Raw genomic sequence first — 27,321 nt, forward strand, 5'->3', positions numbered from 1 at the left:
GGTAGAAAGTTACATCTTGGGTGTCATTCTAAACAAACATATCATCAAAGTCTAAACAGTTGCACTAAATACTGTTCAGCATTTTTGGAATACTAAAAATATATATTGATGACCACACTGAAGGATCTGATTCTTGTAACTAAACTAAGATGATATGAATTCAGGCCTCATGTCCTTGTTTGTGTTTCTCCCCACCTCTACCCCCACCCTCCCATAGCTGGTGCTCTAATACTGGAACAATACCTTCAGTCCTGATGTTCATTAATTAAAGATAAGAGTCTTGGATTTGTCTTCCTGGGATAGCTTCAAACATGTATCCTCAGACTTTCCTGTGCAGCTAGGATTACAAGCATGAGCTATTAGCACCAGGCCTGAACGAATTTGTTTTTCTTCTCTTTTTCCCTTTCCATGTATGTATGTATGTGTGTATGTATGTATGTATGTATGTATGTATGTATGTATGTATGTATGTATGTATGTATTTACTTGATGCTCATCTAGGGACTTAGAGCCTTAGTGCTGTCCCTAAGCTTTTGTACTCAAGGTTAGTGTTCTACCACTTTAAACCACAGCTCTACTCCTGGCATTTTTGCTGATTGATTGGAGCTAAGAGTCTTACTAGACTTTCCAACCCAGGCTGGCTTTGAACTGCATTCCTCATACCTCATTTTTCTGAATAGCTAGGATTACAAGTGTAAGCCACTGGTGTCCAGTTTCTAAGCTGACTTTTTAATGTGAGTTCTCAAAATAGATTCGTACTAAGGGCAATATTTATATTGTTTACTCTTACTTTTGTTCTCTACACACGTAAAGTTGGCAGTATAAATATTACATTTCTGAAGAAGACCAGACCAGTACTCAATCTCGCCAACTGGGCTGTACTTAGAAGAAATGTCTCTGGCCAGGCAGGAGTGTGTAGATGAAAATTGATAAAGACCATAAAGACTGTGAGCTTTGTTTACATACCAAGTGATAATGATTGTGATGAGATGAGATCTGTTTCATGGTGCTTCCAGGTACTCTTGTGTGCACTTGCAGCCATTTCCAGTTTCCCGATAAAGGAAAAGCAGTCTGTTTCAGAAATAAAATTCCTGGTGCCACAGCAGGATTGCCCATTCCATTTCACCCTCATTTTGTTTAAGAAAATGCTCGGCGATGCATAGAGTTTAGAATACGGATTTAGGCTGGTGAAACTCTTTCATCCCTGTAATTTATATGGTTATCTTTGGCCTGGTCGTCAGTTTTTTTTTTTTCTTCCATGAATGAAAGTCTATTTTGTATACTAGCAAGGAATTTGTGACAGAAGGAATCTAATTAATGCTCGTGATTTCAGCCTATCGGGTTCTCCTCAGCCTGAGAAATACGATTTCATTAACTGCATTGTAGACCATAGTGTGTGCGACATATTTAATGCAATTTCCATTAGCACGTTTAGTGACAGGCATTAAATGGTGAAATTGGGCCAGGAAAAAATCAACCTTGTTCATTAAATGAGCTCAGTGTAGATCGGTGAGTTAAGGTGATGGGAAAACCAGACATGACTAACAAAAAATAGAAATACTATGCGAAGGTAGAGAATCAGCCCTGAGTTCCAGTCCCAGTATCCTGACCAGACCGGAAACAATAAAACAATTTAAAATATAAGTTTTTATGGTTATGGGAAATTGTGAGAAGTCCAAGGTAATTTGGGTGTTGCATTCTGGGTTTCTCTTACTTAAGTTTTTGTCTGGAAGGTGAAAGGACTTTCAAGTGTCATCACTGCGATGCGACTTTCAAAAGGAAGGACACGTTGAATCTTCATGTCCAGGTGGTCCATGAGAGACACAAGAAGTACCGGTGCGAGCTCTGTAACAAGGCCTTTGTTACACCTTCTGTGCTTAGAAGTCACAAGAAAGTAAGTAGAAGCCTGCTGTGAGTTGGATTGACCCAGGATTAAGGCACTCTTTAGCATTTGGATCCCTATGTTGCCTGTCAATTGATATCTTTACACACATGTGTCTACCTAGTTACTGAAAATGACAAATGCATGCTGTCTGCCAGCTGCTCACAAAAGGCTTGCTTCCTAGTTTTACACTAGATGTGATTTTTTTTTCACTTGAAGCAGAGACACAAACTTAGATAAGTTTTTTTATAACCCTTAGCTACCCTGGTTGGGAAGGCTATAGAGAATATTTCTTGACTACAATACTAATACTTACCAGTTGTCATTCATTGTTGGATTTGTATAGGTTATGTAACATGACTATAGTGAATTATAACAATAATTTTAATTTTCATAGCTATTACCGGTATTTTTAGGCAAGTGACTAGACTGGTTCCTTTCAGGACTGGATCATTCTAGGACTGAGTTATTCTAGGACTGAGTCCTTCTAGGAATTGGTCCTTCCAATATTGGATCCTTCTGGAACCAAGTTTTTCTAGGACTGGATCCTTCTAATACTGCTTCCTTCTAGGACTGGGTCTGTCTAGGACTAGTGCTTTAAATTTGCTGCTCTAGGGCACAGTAAAATTCCTAAAATGGAAGAGAGACTTAATTAATGTGTAATGCTTTGTTCATTTGCTTTTCATACATTCATCTGATATTCATTACTTTTCATGCTTTCTTGTTCATTGTATAGCTTAGTAATTTACTTTTAATGACTTTTAAGGTTAGTTATATTTTACTTATTTAAACAAACATGGGTTTGTTTTCCGTCTTTTTATTAGGAGACTTAATTGCCCTTTAGTCAAATTTCTAACATTGGCATGACCTTGAATCAAATATATAACCAATAAAATCGTGTGGCTATATTATAAATATATTTCAGAGAAATTAGTAGCTTCTATTTGGAATAACCCAATCTTATAATAGTAGATTTATATATAATTATATATTTAATTATATATATAATTTCTTACATTTTTCCCTTTTTGTAAAGAAATGAGAAGACAAGTCTGTTATGTGTTAAAATAATATATTTTGTTTACCTTCAAATGAACTGTAATGTGGACCAGAGAGTAATGATTTATACTGATATAGAAAGGCATGGAATTGTCTTATAGAAGATTTTGTAGTTAGAAAATGAAATGGCTGGCTAGTGCCGAGTCCAGGAGTTGTCTGTTATAGACAGTGTCCTTGGCTGGCTCATATGGCAGTTAATTCGATTTTGCTGCTCTAATTTGAGTACAGTATACGTTCTTTCAAGAGAAAAGAATAATTTGCCTGTTGCTGTCCAAGGATTCAGTATATATGGCTTTTTATGAAATCATGAAAAGAACTGTACACATTCAAATGTGGATTGTAATATAAGTATTCAAAGTTTTAAATTAAATAGTCATGAGGCTGTGTAGCTAATTAATATTAACTATTGATTTACAGTGCAAAATGAGAATATATTGCTTTGTGACTCTGGTTGATGTGGAGTCCTACCCCACGTTTGTGTGTGTGTGTGTGTGTGTGTGTGTGTGTGTGTGTGTGTGTATACGCGTGTGTGTACATGTGCGTTAACATGCCAGTACTGGGGTCTTGAACTCTGGACGCTGTACTCTCACTTGGCTTTTTGGTGGTCCACCATTTGAGCCTTACCTCTACTTCCAACTTTTTTGCTGCTTAATTGATAATTAACACACTTTTATGTCCAGGCTTCTTTCTAACTGAGATCCTCATATCTCAGCCCCACTGAAGCCAGCCAGCTGCTTTTAAAAACCTTCTCCATTTTTTTAAATAGAGAACAAAGTTGGGTATAATTAGCCTACGAACAATGCACTCATGTGAACACAGCTGTGGGTACTTTGCTACTGTAGAAACTGAATTGATTCATTATCTGCTTCTATTTAATTTTTGGACTGTATCTTGAAAAAAACCATAAATTCTCAGTATCATAGAGAATAAATCACTATTAGAAGGAAATGCCTCTACATTCCCTACACGGTATTCACCCTCATCCTATGGTTAAGTAACACTAAAGCTGGCGTGTGGCTTCGTTGTAAGATCTATTTTGATCTGAGTCGAAACCTGATGTCTTGAGGAGATGAAGAAGCTGATTTCAAAGCCCACCCATATCACTTCCTTAAACTCTTCTGACACCAAAATTCACCTTTTCTAAAAGTGGGATCATTTTGCGCTTGGATTCAAGATAAGTTGAGAGCAGAAATATTCATATTAACTGTTGATGCGTGCTGATTTTGAAAGGCAAGTTAGATTTATGTCCCTTTCTGCTTTGCGGTTAAAAAAAAAGGAAACCAGTTCAGACAAGTGCAACTTAAGTTACAGATGACTTTATTGAGATTAATTCTGTCTTCACAAAGAATGTAAAAAAATACGGTTCGAAAGAGGTGTTTTGTGGCAGCACAGGAAGGCAGCTACAGCGCCCTTCCAACTGTGATTTTTTTTCCCCCTGCATATGCTGGTTTTGAATAACTTAGGAACTCCATAACAGCCTAAAAAGTAAACTCCTGAATTATTTTCAAATTAACACTAATGCACAATTCGAAGGGCTTTTATGAACTCCTGGGAATAACCATGATAAATTGTTGAAATTCTCCCTGTGATATTAAATCATTTTAATGAAACATAATCCTGGAAAAGAAGGAATTACTGTTGTCAGAGGCACTTAATCATCTTTGCTGAATTCTCTATTTAACCCCTTCCTGTTCCTCTTCATGTAGACACATACCGGAGAAAAGGAGAAAGTCTGCCCATATTGTGGCCAGAAGTTTGCGAGCAGTGGAACGCTGAGAGTTCATATCCGCAGCCACACAGGTAAGGACAGCGACCCCGAATCAAGCCACAGAAACAAGCATTTTAGAACAGGCAGTGCACTCCAAATCCAAAATAACACTCTGATTAGAATTAATCTTCCTAAAGTATTAGAAAAAATCCAGGTCTTTTTGCAAAAGAATTCTCAGCAACCACTTTTCAAAATTAAGTAAAATACCTGAAGGGGACAATTTTTTACAATTCCATTTGTATTTAACAGTGATTGTACTCTATAAAAGATTCTAATGGATGGAACCATGCTTTCACTTTTCATGAAAGTTGAAAGCCTCCTCCTCTTCCAGTCTGTTCTGTAACTCAAACTGAAAGTGATAGTGGTGTGTGTGTGTGTGTGTGTGTGTGTGCACATGTGTACTTGGGCTTGAACTCAGGGCCTCAAATCCTCTGGGCTTTTTCACTTAAGAATGAATGGGCACTCAGATACACCTGAGCCACAGCTTTAGTTCTAGCTTTGAGTTGGTTGATTGGAGATCAGAGCATCTCAGGTATATCTGCCTCGATGACTCTGACCCATGATCTTCAAATATCACCCTCTTGAATAACTAGGATTATAGATGAGCCACTGACACTAAACCATAGTGATCTTTTAAAACTAAGTCTACCGTGTCTGTGATATAGCTGTTATATCAGTGATATCTCTTTGTTCTGGGTTGTTTCCTAAAGGTCTCTTTCCTTTCCTAAACAATTTCTCCAAAAAAGTGGTTATGTCTAGGGAGGGCTGATTGAACACTGATTATTCTTTTTCTTTCTTTCTTTTTTGTACCAGTCTTGGGGCTTGAAATCAGGGCCTGGGTGATGTCCCTGAGCTTTCTTGCTCAAGGCTAGCACTTTCCCACCTTGAGCCAGAGTTCCACTTCTGGCTTTTTTGGTGCTAAATTAGAGATAAGAGTTTTATGATCTTTCCTGACATAGCTGGCTTCAAGTTGAGATCCTCAGATCTTAGTGTGTCACTAGAATTACAAGTGAGGTTCACTTGTCCCTGGAAACACTGGGTATTCTTAAGAGAGCTTTAGCTGGATTTTATTGACCATGTAGATAAATACTTGAACAATTACTCTTAATTCTGTTCTGGAGATGACTTTACACTAGTCTGAAATAGCTTTTCAGTAGCCAGGCTGTGTTTATGTGATAAACTACATAATTGAAGCTTGAAGCTTCCTATTCGATAGACCCAAAATTTGTGACTTTCTTTAACCATTGCATCCCCAGCAACTAGCACTAAATTCACTGGAACAGTCAGGCTGTGCATATAGAAATATTAGTTCAAGACAGGCAAAGCAGCAACACTATCAGACATCAGAAAAGGAAGGGACAACAGTGGAGCATATTTTTTATTTTGGAATATTTGTAGCTAAAATGAGAATGTATGTGTTATCTTAGACACCTTAGTATCTGCAGGTTTTTGCAGATATTGCTGTGGATGCTCAAGATAAGTCAAATTTAGTACTCTATTCTAGTGTGTAATGCTTTTCAAAAATATTGAAAGTCGATTTTATTTTCCTTACAATAATTAGTCCATTAATCCTTTTGGAAGTATAATTATCCTTTTTCTGGCTTTTCAAAAATATTGAAAGTCAATTTTATTTTCCTTACAGTAATCAGTCCATTAATCCTTTTGGAAGTATAATTATCCTTTTTCTGACATGAACTACCACTAAGTTTTTAAGGAAACTATGATAGTTTCTTCCCAACACACGAATTGGTAACTTCCAACAGTGTTATTTTGTGCAGCATTAGAAGCAGTGTCCTTCACATTACGTTTTTTATTGGCTCCTGCTCATTCAACAGGAGAGTGATATTTAGCTATTGGATTATTACCTGTTAGTTCTGGGAAGTTGCATAGCATTTATGTCTGTCTATTTGTCTGTTTGTCTATCTATCTATCTGGAGTTGCCGTTTAACAGCAGTTTCTGAATCCAGCGCCACAATTCTCACCAATTCCACCTCTACCCTATCCCTTCCCTCACTTTTCTTAATTTTTAGGTTATATATTGATTTTTTTGCCATTTGGCAAAGCACCGTATATACAATGCAGTGCATCTTGATCTTTATCATTCCTTCAACATCTTCACCTTTCCACCTACCTGTTCCTTTATTTTTCTCAGTTCTATGGCATATATAGTACATTCTTGCCTGCATTCTGTTCGTTTCCCTGGTTCTTTTTAAATTTTTCCCTCTTGTCCCTCATGCCATGCCTTGCAAGTACCCCTTTCCTAGTACTCATATTGTTAGGTTTTGACTCAGTCTTTTTGAAGAATACTATTTGTTCTTATTTCTTGCCTTTGACACACCCTGTACTCTTTCTCCTATTCTGAAATCTATCACCTAATTACAGACAGAATGTTTAACTCAATCTTGGCCTGGAAACTTGAGGGTTTGTGGTTTGTGACCTCTGGCTTTTCCCACCAGAAAAAATTAGCTATTTGTAATAATTAGCTATTATTAATGTCCAGAGGATGGATCCTGGAGTCAGATTGGAGGCTTTCACCGTATTTTATTTCCTCTGTTTGAACTTAGTAAGTGGCATTTCCTCTTTAAGTTTTAGTTTCTCAGCTGAAAAAAAAAACCAGGAATGATGGTAATCTGTACAGCACAGTGTGGTTGTGAGGAATAAACTCAGGTGCATATGAAACTCTAGCATGAGCGCGTGACAGGTGAGCCTCCATGCTGATGTTAGGTCTGTTCTCTGTCTGTAAACTGCTGCCTCCACCCACAGGTGGGCTGGTACTTCCTTTGTGCATGTTTGACTTTCCAGTTAGGGTCATTTGACCTATCCATTCGTACACTTTCATTCCAGTTGCGATCATTTGCTAAAGACAAGGGTTTGATTTCAGGTAGGGCTGGTCTGGGGTGACTGCAGGTATGGGGTGTTAACTGCTGTCTCTTGCGAAGGCAAGCAGTTAGCTCTGTTTCTGGTGGGCAGCTCTGTCATTTATCATCTCACTTTCTTGCATTGGAATGACAGAGATAGCACTGTGCCGGTCAATTGAGGTGGGAGCTCACATTCTCCTGTGGGTCAGTGAGAATCGGGCTCATTGAGCCAGGGAATCCACAGACTGTGACATGAATTCCATCAGTTGTTCATAAATTATGAAAGAAGTCTTAGGAACTGCTTTTGGATTTTGAAAGCTTTGGCCAAAAGGTTAATTACTTGCCTAGATTTCCAACCAAGTTTCCATGTTAATAGATACCGGCTGTGATGGTCCTTCTGTTACAGGCGAGCTTACACGCTGTTATTTGAATGTAGTCATAAATCACTGTCTTTGGAGTATTTATTTATTTATTTTTGGTAAATACTTATGACTAGCTTAGAAAAAAAGAACTGGTATATTATAACTGGATTATATTTGTAGTTAATTCACTTTTTTCTGTAATACTTACTTTAAATAAATTATTTACTCTTTTAAATGTGAAACCTTAGATAGTAGTTGTGAAAAATTAGAAGTAACTATGGGACAATTACAGCTTTAATAAGCAAAAACAGGTAACTTGTGTGTAAACACAAATAAAAATTTAAGTGGATTTATTTCATTTTTAAAGAAATTAAGTGGCTTTCATGTGCTGAGAAATGATTTATTTTACTATATTTAGATTCTAAGTGCCTCATGAATAACATGAGAGATATTCTCAACAGCATGTAGAATCCTGACATGTACAGTCGGCATGAAAATAAATGATTTCATTCACATCATACTTCAAAAGCCTCAGTTTCTCCTTCAGGATTATTGATTGGCATTTTTGTCATCATAAGTGAAGTCTTCAGACCCATGGCTTTTACTTGCTTAGTATCTGTTGTGTGTGTCTCTTAAGATAATGACTGACTGCCAATACTCAGGACCATTTCTTTCTCTTTGAAAAAATTCTTTGTCTGTATTCAGTTTCTACCCAGTTGATTTTAAGTTAATAATATGCAGAAAAGACATTTAAAGGAGATGTATTCCTTTTCTTCTTTCAGGAAAGTGTCATTATCTTCATTTTCCTTTAAAAAGTTTTAAAGGCCCTGTTTTTTTCTTTTTGTGCGGTACTAGGGATGGAATTCCGGATTTCATGCTTCTTAGGCAAGTGTTTTACCATTTGAGCCCCACCCCAAGCCAAAGACCCTCTTGTTTCAGGCGATAATTAATAGTACATATATCAAAGTTTGCCTGAAGTTGAAATAGTTCAGAGGGAAGAATAAAAGAGTAGCACTTAGGGCTGGGAGTTTGGCCTAGTAATAGAGTGCTTGTCTAGCATACATGAAGACCCAGGTTTGATTCCTCAATATCACATATATAGAAAAGCTAGAAGTGGTGCTGTGACACAAGAGCCCTAGTATTGAAAGAGCCAAGAACAATACTCAGACCCTGAGTTCAAGACCCACGACTGGCAAAAAAAAAGAGTGGCGTTTAACTTAAAATTTCATGTTAGTGAATTAATAAGACTGTCACAAACTCAATTAGATTATGTATCATTTATAATATACTAGTTGATATTGCTTGTATCTTTATTATTCTTTTGGTTTCTCTTTTGATATTTGGGATCCTGAAAGATTGATTAGGCCAGTTGTTGTTTTGTTAGTCCTGAGGCTTGAACTCAGGCCAGAGTGCTGTGCTTGAGTTTGTTTTGCTCAAGGCTAGCATCTGCTCCTTGAACCACAGCTCCACTACCTAGGAGTTAGGATTACAGATGTGAGCCATTGGCCCTGAGCTGTTGTAGTTTTAATCAACAAGCTTATTGATAGGTAAGTCATTAGATGAAGAGATGGGAGAAAATGATGGAAGGGGTGACATCAATAAAAATTCATTGTGTGTATAAACTGACGTGATTGAAACCCCTTTCCCAGTTACTTAAAGGTAATAACAAAGATTAATAAAATGTGATGCATTTGTGTCTTAAAATCATCCTATCCATTGTGTACATTTTAGCCTGAGATGGGCTATTTCTAAAAATGGCATTTTTAAAAGTAATAATCACATATTTTAAATACTATTGGCTCTTTTAAACCTATGCCAGTTTCACAAAACTATTTGGAAAAATCCTACTCCTAACTAAAGTGGATTCATTCCTATGAAACTTTTTTCACCAAAATAATTAGTGGACTATTTAATTATAAAGACAGTGTGATGATAGAAAAAAATAGATAACACAAAATATTTTTTCATATATTTTTATTGTAATTAACAGAAGGATTACATTATATTCACCAGATAGAAGGTGCATTACTTCACAAACATGGATACCTTTTCTCAGGTCTTGGTCCCCATTTCCCTCCTCCCACCCCCGCTACACAAAATATTTTTTAACAGTGTCTTAAAGGGGCTGAAGCTATTACAAGCAACCTGTAGCAAAGCTGCCGGTGTTGTGTTTATTGCTGTTTGCTGGATGTGTTTTCCCTGAGAGGAAAGACCACAGCACGTGTGCCTCAGCTGTCACGAAGGTTACTTCTGTCCTGTGCCTAGAGAGCCGTGTCGAGCTGGGCATCTGTAGGTGAGCACACACACTCCTTGACATAACTTCTGACATAGAGACTCCATTTCCTCATAGGTGAACGTCCTTATCAGTGTCCTTACTGCGAAAAAGGATTCAGCAAGAATGATGGATTGAAGATGCACATTCGAACTCACACCCGGGTAAGACTGCACGCTGTCTCTCTGCTCTGACCTGCCCAACTTACCCTGGGTATCTAAAAGAAGTATGTTTGATGTACCAGGGGAAAACTAAAGTGATTCCTCTTCTATTCTATGGATATATCTAGGACACACATTTGAAGACAACCTTTTTGGCAATGTTTATAGTTTATGTGCTTTGGTTTTGGGGTTGGATTTGTGTGTGTGTGTGTGTGTGTGTGTGTGTGTTGGTCCTGGGACTTGATCTCAGCACCTGGACACTGCCCCTGAGCTTTACCTTGAACCACACAGCTCTACTTTCTAGCTTTTTGAGTGGCTAATTTTAGGTCAGAATCTCATGAGCTTTCCTTTCTGGACTGGCTACAAACCATAATCCTCAGATCCAGCCTCGCAGTAGCTAGTATTACAGGCATGAGTTACTGGTGCCCAGCAAGATTAAAAACAAAATTAAAGGCAAATCATCATCAGTAACAACAATTCCAGTCCCCTCCCAAAAGGTCCTGACCCTTGGAATTGCAAATGAGAGCTGGGAGCATGACCTGGTGGTAGAGTGCTTGCCTAGCATGCATGAAGCCCTGGGTTCAATCCTTGCTACCACATATACAGAAAGAGCCGAAAGTGTTGCTGTGGCTCAAGTGGTAGAGCGCTAGCCTTGAGAAAGCTCAAGGACAGTGCCTGGGCCTTGAGTTTTTTTTGCCTAGGACTGGCAAAAAAGTTATAGATGACCAAGTAATTAATAAATAGATTTTAGTATTTTATGATTAGAAAACAAAGAATTGTCTGATAGAATATTCACCACTAAAAGGAATATTGGTGAATGGAGGTAAATCATGAGCATCTGATCACTGTGTGCTTATATGGAAGTATATTTGCAAGAGAAGGCTCACAAGTCATTGACACTGTGGAGAGAGGCTGTTGGGGCATGCATCGCAGAGCATTCCAGGGCCCACTGTGCTGTGTCTCACTCCATCCCACCGGGCCTTTGTCCTTCTGTCCCCACTCGTGGACTGTTGTCTGTCATGGCTTTAACAGACTGAAGCCCTAGTCTCACATGCTTTAAAACAAGAATTCTGTGCAATTTATCCCACATCTGGGTGTGTTTCTTTGCTCCCTGTTCTGGTCATTCATTTCCACATGGAATTAAATGTTGTTTAACATACCTATTCTTGATTTTTTTCTCTGTGCGTCTTTTCACTGGTGATGGTTCACACTGGTATCCTAGCTACTCAGGAGGCTACATATGAGGAAAGTCAAAGCCAGCCTAGGCAGAAGTATCTGTGAGACTCTTACCTTCAATTTACCACCAAAAATCCAGAAGTGGCGTTGTGGCTTAAGGAGTAAAGTGCTAGCTTTGAGCAAAAAATGCTTAGGGACAGTGCCCAGGCCCCAAGTTCAAGCCCCCAACTCTACTGTTCCCCCATCCCTGCCTGGAAAAATCTTCTTACCCTTGTAGAAGAGAAGAAAAGAAGCTTTGCCACCCACAGTAGTTTTCGTATTCTGTGCTATTAAAAGCAAAGCCATATTCTGAATATTAGAAATTGGATACTTACTAATATAAAGCTACTTTGCAAACTTCAAAGGATTAAACAAATAGTACTATTTATGATGATACAGTTTCAGTGTACAATGGTCAAAATGTTTCACAGTGAGAATCACTAAAGGAATTTCAAGTTAGTTTTAACTTGTTTTAAGAAGTTACTTGATATGTGAGTGTTACCACAAAAACGTCAATCATGTATTATGTATTTAGAAGTGACACTTGAGAAAAAAGAATCCATGCTCTTTGTAATGTGCCTATTATATCATTCCCTGATTACCTTAAGGTAGACGTGGTTATACCACAGAAAATGCTATGTAACGAATGCCCTGATGGAAAAAAAATACCTTTTACTGTGGGCTTCAGTGGCTCACACCTATAATCCTAGCTACTTAGGAGGCTCAGATCTGAGGATTATGGTTCAAAGCCAGTAGGAAAGTCTGTGATGCTCTTACATCTCATTAGCCACCAAAAAACAGAAGGGGAGCTATGGCTCAAATGGTGAGGCAATAGCCTACAGTGAAAAAACAAAGGAATGGACCAGGTCCTGAGTTCAAGCCCCAGGACCAGCACAAAAAAGAAAAACAGAAAAGAAAGAACTGCTTCTATATTTATATAAGATTAGAATATTAAAAGCCAATATAGCAGTTTATTTTGGTTTTTCAAGTTTATGATGATTTGGTGGGTGGAATGTAAATTTTTGAAAGACCGACCTAGCCTAAGCATCTTCTATGCAAGAATATTAAGTTTATTAATATTATTGAAGCTATCTTTAATTAATTTTTGGAATTAGTAAATGTTTTATTATTTCGTGGAGCCACATATTTCATAGAGAATTTGATATACTTTGCCAGTGAATTATACAAGGTAAATTCGGCTTAAAATACTATTGTATTTTATTTGGCTCAAACTCTAGACCTTCATGAAATTTAGCATTCTTAATTTACTGCTAAAAGCTGCTATTTCTTTGTGAAAGGGGAAAAAAAACATTTGAAAAATAACTTCCTTTTTGGGACTGACAACTTTATTTGTCCCTGTGTTTTTCCTTACTTTGTGGAAATTCTTTTTAATGGTCATGAACCAATTGGCAGAGTCCCCTGGATTCTTATTTTCTGTTGAACTAGGGCCCATGAACTCATCAGCTCTCAATGTAGTAGCAAAGAACATTTTAAATTTCCTAATTACAATTACTTTTTCTTGGCATCTACAATGAGATTCCTAAGGTGAGGATTCTGGCCCAGGCACACTGGAACACAATGACAGCTTCTTTGGAATTCCATAGGCTTGAAGAAGAAGAAGAGGTAAAAAAAAAATTTAAAGAAAACAACAACAACTAGAATTCAGTTTTAAATTCACTGACGAAAGTGACAAAAGACAGGCGGAATTAAAATTCTGTTCCACTATATTTATTGTTTTACGTGTAGAGTTACATTTACATCAGAGTTTGAACACCCCAAGAACTGCCTAGGTTTCTGTTATCGTTTTCAATGGCTTTATTTTTGTGTATTTGGGTTTCATTTGTTTGTTTCTTTTGGTTCTTGTGGTATTGAGGTTCTGAACTCAGAATTTCTTATTTATAAGGCAAGCACTGTTCCACCTATATCATTCTACTGGCCTACTGCAGGTTGGTTATTTCTGAGGCAGAGTCTAGCTTTATGCTGGACGGGCCTGAACTGTGGTCTTTCCTGGGCTGACAGTACATCGCTGTACTCAGCCATTAATAAGGGACTGCTTGCAATTTTTTTCTTTTTTGCCTCAAACCACAATCTTCCAATCTTCACCTCTTAAATAGCTAGAATTGAAACTTAAGCAATCATCTCTTGATTTTCTTTTAATCTTTTGATGGTGCTTCCATTCTTATTTCATTCTATGATTTTTTAATCTATCTTGGAGATTAAACTCAGAACCTCTACGTTAACATTTTCCCTCAAGACTAGAACTCTAGCACTCGAGTCACAGCTCCACTTTTGAGTAGTTATTGGAGATAAGAGTCTTGTGGGCTTTTTAGCTTGGGCTGGCTTTGAACTGCTATCCTCAGATCTCTCCCTTTTGGGTAGCGAGGATTATAGGTGTGAACCACCAATACTCAGCCTGATTTCTTTTTTTTTTTTTTAAGGGGAATCAGATGTAGTCCTGTGCATCTGAACACAATGTATACTAGAGACAATGATGATGTGAAACAGTAATTCCCAAAATAGTTCCACCTGTTCCTTCCTGATGCTTCTGCCCCTGTCCTCAGCAGGAAGAGAAATTTCTCATTCTTGAATCTAGGCTGTTCCCTCTGACTTGCTTACCTACTAGAATGAAGCAGGAGTGATTCTCTGGAAAGCCAGAAGCTAGGTCAGTAAGAAAGCTTGGGTCTCATGTCATCAACAATATTATCTAGACCCAAATAACAGTCAGGCCGGTAGCTCTCTGCACTGCAGCCGCCCTGAACTGCTGCCCTCTGGAGGACTTCTTATGAATATCTAGCCCTTGCTGACTTGCAGGTGAGTTCAGCTAAAGCCCACTGACGGCCATACAAGGATGACACCAGGTACGACTTGCCACAGAGCCTGTCCACCCATAATACCTTGAGAAGTAGTCAGCTCTTGAAACAAATAAGCAAAACAATAAACAAACAGTAAACAGTAAACAAAGCACAGTGTTTTAAGATTTACAGTGGTTAATTATCATTAACAGATCATTGTAGCAAATCTAAATATTACACAGTGCTGAGTAAGTATGATTTTACTTAAATGATCTGCATCTTTTTATTTTATTTATTCTTTTTGTTGTCACTCTAGTGTTGGAGCTTGAAATCAGGGCCTGGGCTCTCTCCCTGAGCTCAAGGCTAGTGCTCTACCACTTGAACCACAGCTAAACTCCCACCTTTTCCCTTCCTCTCTTCCTCCCTCCCTCCCTCCCTTCCTCTCTTCCTTCCTCCCTCCCTCTCTTCCTTCCTTCCTTCCTTCCTTCCTCCCTCCCTCCCTCCCTCCCTCCCTCCCTCCCTCCCTTCCTTCCTTCCTTCCTTCTTTTTTTTGTAATTTATTGGAGATAAGTTTCAAGAACTTTTTTAACTGGGCTGGTTTCAAACTGTTATCCCAGATTTCAGCCTCCTAAGCAACTAGAATTACAGGTATAAGCCAGTGGCCCTTGACTGGCTCTTCATTTTAAAGTGAGTCACATTTCTGGTTAGAGTATTCAAGTATAAGCACTTTTCAAAATGTTCCTGAGTTGATGTTAGGCATTCAGTAGTCACCTTTTACCAACAGGAGCTGCACCCTCATTAGAAAAGCACACTTCTTAAACAGTGCTTAAAAACACTATTAATGAGGTAGGAGGCGTGGCTTAATTGATAGAACACTAGCCAATGAGCAAGAAGTTCAGGTACTGAATCCCAGTCACAGTCTCAGACCTAAAAAAATAACATTATTGTTTACAAAAATGTATATTATCCTGAAAAATATTTGAGAAGTCCAGAAAGGTGTGATCTTTAAATCCCTAATCCAGTGTATAATATCCTTTAATCCTGGAATTAAGTAAAGTGGAAAATTTACCAACATGGTCACTTGGTACAGGTTGAATTAGGAGCTCTGTTGATGAGAATAACATGAAATGGTGATATTTGTTTCTGGGCTATCCTGTGCTGTGTTTCTTCACTTGCATACAGAGCTTGCTTGCTGATGGCTGTGGAGTTGGGTTGGCTGGTGCTCAGGTGGACATTGCAATACTTCCAGTTCCAGTCTTCCTTCCCTGCTTAGTGCTCAGTGCTTGGGTGCTTAATGCTTGGTGCTCCCTTAAGAGAACAGCTTGTGGAAGGAGATGGAGATCATAGCAGTGGGAGATAATACTAAAACCCGTTTTAAGTGTTTCAAAAGCAAGCCAGAAAGGAATTAGATTATTCCTTTGTCACTCATGAACATCCCGTTACAACTAATCTCTGTCACTGCCTTGATCGCAGTGCCAAGGTTTTGTGCTCACTGATCTATCCACCCCATGTCCTAAGCACAAAATTCATTTGTTATGTAACAGTACTGGATCCCAGGGACAGGTTTCACTTATTCCATAAATGTTTACTAAGCCTGTTGTATGTTCGATCTGTGTTGGATACTATGTATTCATGGGAGAGCATGTTGTACAGATTGCCTTGATGTTGCTGGTGATTTCACATCATGACACACCGGAGTGAATATTTAAGGGACTTGGGGCAAGGGTAGGAGGATAAAGGGCATTCAAATACTGGAGGAAAGTGTTGAACATTGGAGAAAACTGAGAAGGTAAGGCAGTCTCAGAGTTGAGGCCTTTTCAGGTCTTCTCTCTAAGTACCTTTTCTTGATCTGTCCTAGAGTTTGAACTCAGGGCCTGGATATTACCCCTGAGGTTTTCTCTACCTCTCTACCACTTGGAGCCACAGCGTCACTTCTGGTGGTCAATTAGAGATAAGAGTTTTACAGGCTTTCCTTCACAGGCTGGCTTTGAACTGTGATCCTCATATCTCAGTCTCCTGAGTAATTAGGATTACAGATTTGAGCCATCAGTGCCCACTTCTAAGTACTTTTTTTAATTTGCCAGTCCTGGGGCTTGAACTGAGGGCCTGGGTACTATCCTTGGGTTTTGCTCAAGGCTAGCACTCTACCACTTGCGCCACAGTGATTTTTAGGAAACAAACTCATGGCTCCCTGCATGCTAGGTAATCACTCTACCACTAGGCCACACTCCCAGACCCAAGTACTTTTTTTTTTTTTAAATTAAGTACTTTGTATCTAGCTTTTTAGTGTCTGTTAGCCTCACCGGTCATTGACTATTTTGACCTCAGAGTCACACATACCTTTTAAACTCTCTGGTGATCCCCAAAGCTCGGTCATCTTTTGGATTCTTCCCAGTCTCCTGCTCATTTTTGATTTTCCTGCCTTTGTAGACTTGGACTGAGATAAAGGAATGATTCAGAAATAATCTTGCGGGCAGATCATCGTGGGACAAACAGTAGAGCTTTTTTCCTGCATCCCCCGTGTTCCTCCCTCTTTCTCCAGATCTAGTTCTCAATACTGTTCCTATAATCAATCAAAGGGATCTGAATCAGCTTCATACCTGACCAACCTGAAAGAAGAGCTCTCAGTACTGAGTAAATAACTTTTCCTTTCCCAGCAGGGCCCAGCAACACAAAGGCGAAGGTCATCATAAGCGTCTTTTTCCCCCAGCTGTTACCACAGCTGGAACAGATCCTGTCTTTTAATTGAGGTATTGGTGGAGTTTATGAGCTCCTTGCCATCTGAACATACGAATCATGAAAAAACAGACAGAATTTCCTTTGGAGGGATTATTTATGAAGCACTTAGTAAAGTGATGTATATTGCTTTTATTCTGGACAACAGGAATTCAAGCAAATCCCTGTGTTGTAAGTTGGAAATCTTTAGGTGGGACCCGGAGGCCTTCTTGAATATCTCATATAATTTCTGCAAAATGAAAAGCAAAAGGAATTTGTCTTAGGAAACTCTGTCAGTTTCTATTTAATTTTGCCTAACAATGACTTCAAACGGTTGTTGAAATTATAGAGAACTCCTGATTAAAGGAATCTTTCTTGACTAAGCAGTATGTTTCCAGTTGGAATTGTTACGATTTGGACATACGTATATTTTGTTTCTATTGGCCAACTATGTTTCATTGAGACAGCTTCTATGTCATGTTTCTGGAAGGAAGGATGGGGTTAGTAAAGCATGCAGCAAGACAAGGAGCATGATGGGAATATCTCAAGGGTGTGGAAAATGCACACAGGGATCCCTATCTCTGATTGGGGGGGAAAGGCATGTGCAAGGACAGAAGAGTCTAATAGGGTGGAATATTCACTCCAGACCTCTACATGAAGTGGAAGGGAAACTGGCCAGCAGCTAAAATTCTCCTGAAGAAAAATAAGAAGGATTAGGTAGAGAAGTTTGAGAAAAAGTGATTTTTGTTTCTCTGGAAAACCACTTGCCCTTTCGGAAGCCATAGACATGTTTGCTTGTTTATTTTACTGGCCATCTGAGCTGTCATTCCAGCAGACAGAGGGAAAGAGAGACACAGAAACAGACACACAAAGACAGAGATAGAGACATAGATAAGAAGGGAGGCAGGAGAGAGGGAAGGTGAAACAGGAAGGGAGGGGGAGGGGAGGGAGTTTTCCTTTAATGTCTCACTAGAGCTAGTGTTCTACAACTTAGAGATAACAATAACACCAAAAATTACTATAAGTAAACATGAAATGAAATCAAATGGGAAAGAAAACCCATGAAACTGATCCACCCCATGTTTGACTGCAACAATAAGTGCAAAGATCAAGGTGGACATGCATCATAGTTACTTGGCAAAAGCCAAAACAAGACTATCCCACCCCAGACCAGCTCCTCCATGCCCACACATAGGACAAATAGATCACTGATTCAGGGTTCTTTTTTTTTGCTTGTCCTGGGGCTTGAACTCAGGATCTGGGACTGAGCTGCTTTCTGCTCAGGTGTAGCGCTTTACTGCTTGAGCCACAGCTAGGAGTCTCCAGAATTTTCCTGTCCAGACTGGTTTTGAACCACAATCCCCAGATCTCAGCCCCCTGAGTGTCTAAGATGATGACAGGCATGAGCCATCAGCGCCCGAATCTGCGTTCCGTTTCCGCATCTCCTCTTTCCTTACCACGCAAGTACATGCTGGACTCTTGGCCAGCCAGGACCACATGTCATTGTAGTGCCCTCCATCTTCACAAGTCCATGATGCTTTTTGCTAGCTTCTTTCTTTTCCCCATCGCCCTGCTTCCTTGAGCTCATAGCCTTTCTTAGCGATCCCAGTGAGGCTTGAAGGTCTGCAGTCTTGCCTTCATCACATTGCATGGCGGATGCATTCCTTATATCATCCCAGTTCTCTGTAACCATGACCCAGATCAAATCCTTCCTCTTCCATCTGCTTCTCTCAGATATTTGGACAGGGATGAAAACCCTGACTAATCATTTATGTTGCTAAAGAAAGAAGGATAAGATGGGCACCAGTGACCTGAGTGTATCCCCCTAGCTACTCGGGAGGCTGAGATCTGAGAATCACCATTCAGAGGCAGCCCAGGCAGGGAAGTCTGTGAGACTCTTAGCTCCAGTTCATTACAATAAAAAAGCTGGACTCTCAAGTGGTAGAGTGCTAGCTTTGAGCACAAAAAAGCTCAGGGATAGCACCCAGGCCCTGAGTTCAAACTGCAATACTGCCATAGAGAGGAGGAGAGGAGGGAGGGAGGGAGGAAGGGAGGGAGAGAAGGAAGGAAGGAAGGAAGGAAGGAAGGAAGGAAGGAAGGAAGAAAAAGAAACTACAAGGCAGATATTTCTCCAGTATATTGTTAGCCCAAATTCACTCTTGTTCCAACGAGAGTGTTCTCTTTTACTGCCTGCTTTCCTATCAATAAATACATTTAAAAAAAGACTTATCAGTCGGTCGACCTCCTCATTTCAAACCCTCATTCCACAACTGGGCAGTGCCTTGTCCCCTTTTTCTGTACTCCTGGAACTCCAGGGCCTCATCAGTCATCTAGTACCAACTCATTAGGCATCTGCAGAAGTGACTATCAAGCATCCAAGTCAGTATTCCTGCTCAGTCAGCAGTGGTTTCATGCAAGTGCCTCTCCATTTCCTAGGGGCTCCTGTATCCTGTCAGAAGCCATCTTCTTAGGGCACAGGCCAGAGACCTAATGATGTCAGAGAACCAGTTCATCTCCCTACCTTGGCAGCTCTAGTTGGAATAATGAATAGAGTTGTTTCAAATATGCCTGTGGCACTTCTTGGTAAATCAGCAAAGAATACCAAGAAAGAAGAGATGCGTTAGAGCAGTTTTCAGATTTAGTTAAAATAAGACTAATATTTAGCATTTAGGCTGATTATTGCTATACCACCACTATTTTTTAAAGATTTTATTGACACTCATTTTTATGTCATATTTCAAATGTCATGTTTAACGAGTATTCAAGAAGGGAATCTATGCAATCACTGTCACATAGATTTTTAGAACATAATTAAAGTTAAGCTGAGGGTTTGTATGTCATACATACATGTTAATCTATATAATAAAATATTATGTCTATAGAGTATATATTCCATCATAGAGTTTTATGTCTATGTAGTTATGTTTATATCTCCAAGACCATGTCCATAACCTTGGATACCCAAATATTGAGTCATTGCCCTCGTACTGTTTGGATCTAATATACACATATGAAGGAGTTCATGTGCCTTTTGTTCCTTTTTTTGTCAGTCCTGGGCTTGTGCTCAGGGCCTGAGCACTGTCCTTGGACTTTCTCAAGGCTAGAGCTCTACCACTTGAGCCTCAGCACCACTTCTGGCTTTTTTCTATGCATGTGATACTGAGGAATCAAAACCGGGTCTTTGTGCATGCTAGGCAAATCACTCTACCAGTAGGCCAAACTCCCAGCCCATATTGCCACTATTTTATCTTCGACTTTAATTATATATTTCAAGATAAAGGAGAGAGTATATGCTGTCTGAAGTCTGTGAAGAGAGTTTTTCATTATTTTTAAGGAAGGAAATATATCATTAAGTTTTTTTTTTAAGAAATGGAGCCATTCTTAGGAAAGTAGCACAAAATTTCAGTACTATTTGCTTTGGGAAACAATGTTTGATACTTGTTTTGTATTCTTTTCAGATAGTTCTAACCACTAAAGTGTTGTAAGGATCCTGAGAAATACTGTATGCCTAGAACCCTTTCTACCTGAGAGTCAAAGATAGGGGAATTGTAATCCAGTGTTATTCAAGCAAAAATCTATATGCCCTATTTGAAAAACAGATAAAGCAAAAGGGGGCTGGAAATGGGGATCAAAGAATAGAACACTTGCGTAGGCCCTAAGTAAAAACTCTGGTAACCCTTCCTCTCCCTCAAGAAATCTTGTAATAAAAAAAATGTTTTATACAAGGGTTCCATCCATTAATGGATTCCAAGAACATGATTTTTCCCCTTTATATCACCTAATTATATTTTAATAATTTGTGTGCCTCATCAATTCTGAGTTAAATTATTCATATGCCTATCATGATAATAGATAGACATAGGCAGATTAATATAATCAACATTAATACAACTCAACAGTAAGGTTCCCTTACTGGGCTCTGATTATATGCCAAGCATTAAGATAAGATGCTTCCTTTCCACAGGCCTCAAGAGGACTTAAATTCTCTACCTAGAAGATTGTGTTCCTCACTGCCAGCCCTTGTCTTTCCCTCAGTTCTCCTCTCAATGATAAATTCCTTTAGCATACCTTTGAAGACTTCACTGAAATCACATTCTGTATGTAGTGTTCTATATTCTGTCTACCCATAATGGGATATCTGTAATATGAACATTATTTCTTTTTCTGTAATCTAAGTCTTTCTCTAGAGAATATTCAAGTGAGATCCAGCTGTTGTGACACTTTCTATAACCCTAAGAATCAAGGATTAGGAGGATAAAAGTTCAAGACCAGCCTGGAAAAATTAGTGAGATGTATTTTAGCTGGTAAACTGGGTATGCTGGTACATGTTTGTAATTTCAGCGCGGCAGGAAGATTGGGTAGTACGATTATCTTCAGAGCCTGTTCCTGAGGCCCTATCTGAAGAATTACAAAAAAGTAAGAAAGGTCTAGAGAGGTAACTGAAGTGGTAGAGATTTGCCTATGAGAACCTGAGTTCAAAATCCAACACCACTTGAAGTTTATTAACATCAAAGGTTTAATGCAAAGTATTGGGCAATTCAAACTTGCTTGCTGGGTAAACAGAAGATAAGAAATTGTACATAGCAAATGAATAGACTGTGTTCCGTGATGTCATATCCTGGGGAAATTAAAGCAGGTGTTCATTTAAGGAAGGACCCAATTGGTCTTTTGATTTTATGAATATTTGGATATGACTACAGGTATCTAAGTGTTCTCTGAAATCATCAGTGTCTGGAAAAAATAGAAAGAACTTCCGTGTATCTATGCATAGATGTATTTACTTAAGTTAGTCTTCTGTCTCATATGTTCAAGGTTGTAAAAATAAGAACCAGAATGGAGAACAATTTCCCAAACAAATTATTTATTTAGACTGTAAAGCCCTATCAGAGTGATAGATTGTTTTCCTAAGGCTTTCCTTTTCTTTCATAAAGCCCTGGTTTGCAGTGATTGTGGTGCTGTTGCTCCCATCCTTGATGCCAGACTCCAGTGGATGAGAAGCATGGCTTACTGATCTGAGATTGCATGGTCTAGAACTCTCAGAGCAGGAGAAATAGGAGCTGGGAAGACACAGGGCACTGCTAGTCGGGTCTGAGGCCTTTCACCACAGGACAGTTTCTGAGCTACAGAGAGCAGTGAGGGACATAATCCCTCCATCCAAGATCCATGCTTTCTGTAACGCCAAGCTGGTTATAGTCCAGTGTTCCTCAGTGATTCTGTTCTACTTCAGCCGGGACTGTCAGAGAGTTGAGAGCCTCCTAGGCTCACTGAACCTTACCATCCAGCTCTATAACCTGTGCCACTAGACATTACCCAGGTCCCAACACACATGCTATTCCTGCAAGATGGAGCTGGGTTCTAGTCCAGAACTCAGCAGCATTTTAGTAAGGATGGATAGATGCCATGAGCCTCTGCTAGTATCTCTTGTATTATCTCTATTTGCATAAATATTAATACACACCTGTACATATGGACCTCACTCACATCTTTCTTGGCGTACTTCTGCTTCTGTCCAAGTTCTGCTCAGGGAATGGATGTGTGTGAGTCTGTCCGCAATTCTGGGACTTGAATTCAGAACCTATATGGTGTCCCTGAGCTTTTTTTCTCAAGGCTACATTCTACCACTTGAACCACAATTCCACTTCCAGATATTTGGTAATTATTTGGAGAGAGGAGTCTCCCTGAATTTCCTGCTTGGGTTAGGTTCAAACCATGACTCTCAGATCTCAGTCTTTGGTTAACTAGGATTACAGGTATGAGCTACCATGTCTGGCTTGCTTCAGATCTATTTTTTTCCCTTGTAGAGACAATAGGGTAATGAGATTTAAATTAACACATGTTTTCAGACATGTAAGTGGAGTACTATATCAGTGCCAAAAAAATGACATTCCACCAAGAATATAGTCTTCAACATACAAGACAGTTTATCACCAACTAATATATGACTCAGTGACTGAATTTTGCATTTTGAAAATATTCAATCCTGTTTCTATTTCTCCACTGGCAAGACATGAGTGAGTTCTCAAACATCTGTCCTGTGAAGTGCCATTGCTTGTTCTGAGACTGCTGCATGCCCAGGAATGTCCGTTCCTTTTGTGCGGTACTGGAATTCCAGCCCCATTTGGTATCTGGAGATGACTAATGGGTATTTTTGTTCTCATGTGCATAGGTTGCTTGTGTATTTTATTTTGGAAGACGGAAGCAGGTACATCCACTAAATGCTCTGATAGCCTCATGATAACTTAGTTTTCTTTACATACAGAATTAGAATGACGTTACTTGGATCTTCTGCCAAGTGTATTAATATTGACTAAATGGAGAGGGTATCTAGCAACAAGAATAACCAGGGTGATGAAAGGAGAGAGAGCAAGCTACTTGGAGATGGTGCCACACTACTTTTCCTGCCATTGAAGGGGCTGGTATATCTAAATTAAGCAAGACATAAAGAATTAAAACACTACAGCCATCTCCCGTATGCAGTGGTTATAGATCTACCATTCCATGAAGTTTCTTATGTGAAATGTTGAAAACACACCCTCCCTTCTTCCCTGCCTTTAGTGCTGGGACCTGACCAAGGTGGGTGCCCCTCCTCCCAAGGGGATTGTCTCCTTAAGGAAAAGGGCTAATTAACATGGTTCAGTGCCATCACCAGTAAGAATTCTAGATTATGGATTGTGACTCTCTTTACCCAAGAGGAGAGATTGGGACCTAGGAATGCAGGAGATTGTGCAGTCAGTTCTGTTTAGTACCTTGCCCTCCCAAGTGACAGCTGATGATTGTACGGGAACGATGCACACAGACCCTCGATGGGATCTAAGCAGGCCATCACGGCAGATTGTCTGCCCTTCCTCCCTTCGCGTGCTGCTCTTCCATGTGGATAATGGCTTGAAGGCATCTTTCTGGAATCATGAGCCCAGCCTGCCTCATTTGTTCAAAACTGGAGTGTTGTCTACCTTCTCTAGGCTAGACTTAGGTCAGTGTTGATGGTTAACTATAGTTAACCATAGTTCTTGAAAAGAAGTGAATGTGAGGTTCTTTCTTAAGAAGCACACAGGGCCCTAGCCAACCAAGAGCTAAGAGAAAGCAAATGGCTGTCCTTGGTGGCGCTAGGTCATTGTACTTTGCAGATAACAAGGTGTTTGTAAAGGTGGAAAGTGTACACTCGCCTGCCGGATTGTGTATAGTATCACCAGAGGCAACAACGTTTTCACAGAAGACTCAGCCACCTGTGAAAAGAGATGGAGTTCAAATCTGCGTTGGGGAAGAAAAACAAAAATGAAAATAATAGCAGATAGTAGGATAGGAAGATACTTATCTGAACCTTAAAGTGTTTTGCAGCTGGCACCATTGCACTGTTCATGTCTGCAATCCTAGCTACTCAGAAGACTGAGATCTGAGGATCATATTTCAAACCAGCCTCTGCAGGAAAGTCCTTGAGACTCTTATCTCCAATTAAACACTAGAAAGCCAGAAGCAGAGCTGTGATTTAAGTGTTAGCGCACTAGCCTTGAGAACAAACGCTCAGGAACAGAACTCAGGACCTGGGTCAAGCTCCAGAACTGAAAGGCAAAAAGAAAAAGGAAAGAGAAAGAAAAAAAACAGAAAGAAAGTATTCTTCAGTGGCCTTCGGAAATTTAAACCATCCATGATATTCAGAGTTGGAAAGGTCAAATTTTCTCATTAATTAACCCTCTTGTGTTGTCTTTCTTTCCTGTTCTTTTACTTCTTAGATAGACTGGCTGCTCTTTGGGGCATTTTATGACTTTTGAACATCTTTTCAGATCTAACCAAATCTCTTCCAGGACAGCCCTATAACCCTCACCTGTGCAAATAGATAGGCTGTGTTTTCAGCATGTTTAAGGTCTGATAGTAGCAGGTGTATGCAACTAGCCACTGGTGTGGTATGTGGACTCAGACATGTAATTTATACTTATGCGATTTTCCCTGACTCCTCCCTCCCCTCTCCTCAATGGTTTTATTTCACCCGTTGACATGTCTTGGCTGCCGCACAAGCCTGGCTGGCCAGGGATGAATTAGCTTCATGTGAGATAGTGCCGTTCTATCTTGTTCTTTTTATTTTCTGAGTTGTGTAACAGGATAACGATGTTAGTCCTTGAGAATGTGACACCCCTTTTTCTGAGGTTTGCATTTACATAATTCCTTTCTCCTCCAGACCTCTGCAGAAACTTGACGGTTCTGTTCCAAGATGGATTACACTTTCCTCTATCACTTATGTCAGAGGCATGCATATTGTTTGGGAAGTAGGAAATTGAATGAATTCAGTTTTCTGTGGGCTGGTTAGATATTCCTCTTAAATGTAAGGAGTTGTGACTGTTAAATTCACATCACTCTGTACACATTTGTCATGTCCCCAAAGTTGATAGATGCATGTCCCTTATGCTATATTGAATCCATGGAGCAGCAGAAGCCATCCATGGATGGAGCTGTCTCCTTCATCTGCTAGAACTTGTCTTTGCAGATCTGTTGTGCTTTTCTTGAGGATAAAGACCACAGCACAACTCACATTTTTCTCACACCAAGTCTAACTCAGTATTCAATAGAGACTTTGTGCAGGTTTTTGTCGCTGAGCTTTTTTTTTTTTCTCAAGGCTAGAACTCTACCACTTGTGTTACAGGTTCACTTCTGGCTTTTTATGGGTTAAATGGAAAGAAGAGTTTCACATGGGGCCAGTAGTTTTGACTAATGGTAGAGTGCATGAAGACCCAAGTTTAATTCCTCAGTACCATATACATAGAAAAAGCCAGAAGTGGTTCTGTCTAAGAAGAGTGCTCAGGCCCGGAATCCAAGCCCAGGACTGGAAAAGAGTCTCACATGTTTTCTTGCCAAGTCTGGCTTTGAGCTACAATCCTCATATCTCAGCCTCCTGAATAGCTTGGTATGTGCCATTAATGACCAGCCAGCTCACAGAAACTTTACTGGTTTTTATTGACTGGTTAACTCAGTTACATCAAGTAATCATGGGAATTGTCTGATTGCTGTGAGACCTTTTCTAAATAGAGCATGGTACACTTAGGTAAATTCGTATGTAAGTTTAAAGCATAAGAAATGATCTCTAGGGCCTGGAGTGTGGCGTAGTAGCAGAGTGCTTGCCTAGCAAACATGAAGACCCAGGTTCAGTTACTCAGTACCACATACATAGAAAAATCCAGAAGTGGTGCTGTGGCTCAAGTGGTAGAGGTCTAGCCTTGAGAAAGTCCAAGGACAGTGCTCAGGCTCTGAGCCCAAGCCCAGACTGGAAAAAAAAATGACTTTTTTTTTTTAAGAGGAACTAGAGAATATTTTCCTTCCTGAGCTTATATTAACTATCAAGATTTCACATTTGTTTGGAGATGCCCTATTGGTAAATTAAAGTTTTGAGAATAAAAAGAGTTGTTTTTAGAAAGCTATCTGGAACGTGTAAGATTTTTCACTAGCAAGCTTTTAAAATAAAAACCAAGAGAATCATTGGAAGACAAAGGAACAGGTGGTAGCACAGCAATTTGCATCATCACAACTATAAATGTTTTTATTTTCATAATCATTTGTAATTTAACCTTTTCTGTTTTTTATTACAACATTACAAGGGGTTTCACTGTGCTATTTGTGTGCGTGCATATAGGATTTCCCCATTAAATTCGCCTTGTGTACCACTTCTAGTGGTTGTCCTCTCCTGACCTAAATATGAGTTCACAGGTTTTATGTCATACTTATGCATGTGTATTGAAGTATTTTGTCTATATTCACTCTCCTCTACCTTCTTTCACCTGCCTCCTATCCAGTCTCCACTTCCAAACAATCCACTTTACCTTCCTGTCATTCACTTTTAAGGAGTGGATTTGTGTATGCATTTTGTTTGGAAAACAACTTACATGTGTGTGTATACATGTATGTATATATACATATATATGCAGATATGTTGTTCATTTCTTGAGGATAAAGACCACAGCACAGCTCACATTTTTCTCACTCAAAGTCTAACTAATTCCTTTCATCTGTCTTCCTTTACATTATCATTATAACTTATTTTAAAAGTTGCTTTCATAACTTGTCAGATGATGAATATGACATTTTCCTTGTGATAAAATTCTCCTATTTGTTTAATTAGCATTTGGTAAGATCTACAAAATAAACTACAATTGGCAATTGTGCAGGAAAATAAGTAATTTATGTGTCAATGATTTCAGTTTTTCCCACCATTCCTTGCTTCAGATGAAAGTGTTTTTTTTTTTTTTTAACCAGG

The 27,321-nt window shown here is 39.3% G+C and overlaps 1 protein-coding gene across 2 annotated transcripts in view; it reads left to right on the forward strand.

The window, feature by feature from the left end:
• Positions 1 to 27,321, forward strand: part of Prdm5 (PR/SET domain 5) — a 121,406-nt gene that overhangs the window by 73,900 nt on the left and 20,185 nt on the right. For both annotated transcript variants that reach the window (XM_090356634.1, XM_090356635.1), the window contains 3 exons: positions 1,734 to 1,894; positions 4,648 to 4,741; positions 10,280 to 10,365. In XM_090356634.1, coding sequence (XP_090212760.1) covers positions 1,734 to 1,894; positions 4,648 to 4,741; positions 10,280 to 10,365 — 341 coding nt within the window. The remainder of the gene's footprint in view (positions 1 to 1,733; positions 1,895 to 4,647; positions 4,742 to 10,279; positions 10,366 to 27,321) is intronic.

Source organism: Megascapheus bottae, chromosome 23 (genome assembly GCF_031878675.1).
Source record: "Megascapheus bottae isolate mThoBot1 chromosome 23, mThoBot2.hap1, whole genome shotgun sequence".
Taxonomy (NCBI): Eukaryota; Metazoa; Chordata; class Mammalia; order Rodentia; family Geomyidae; genus Megascapheus; species Megascapheus bottae.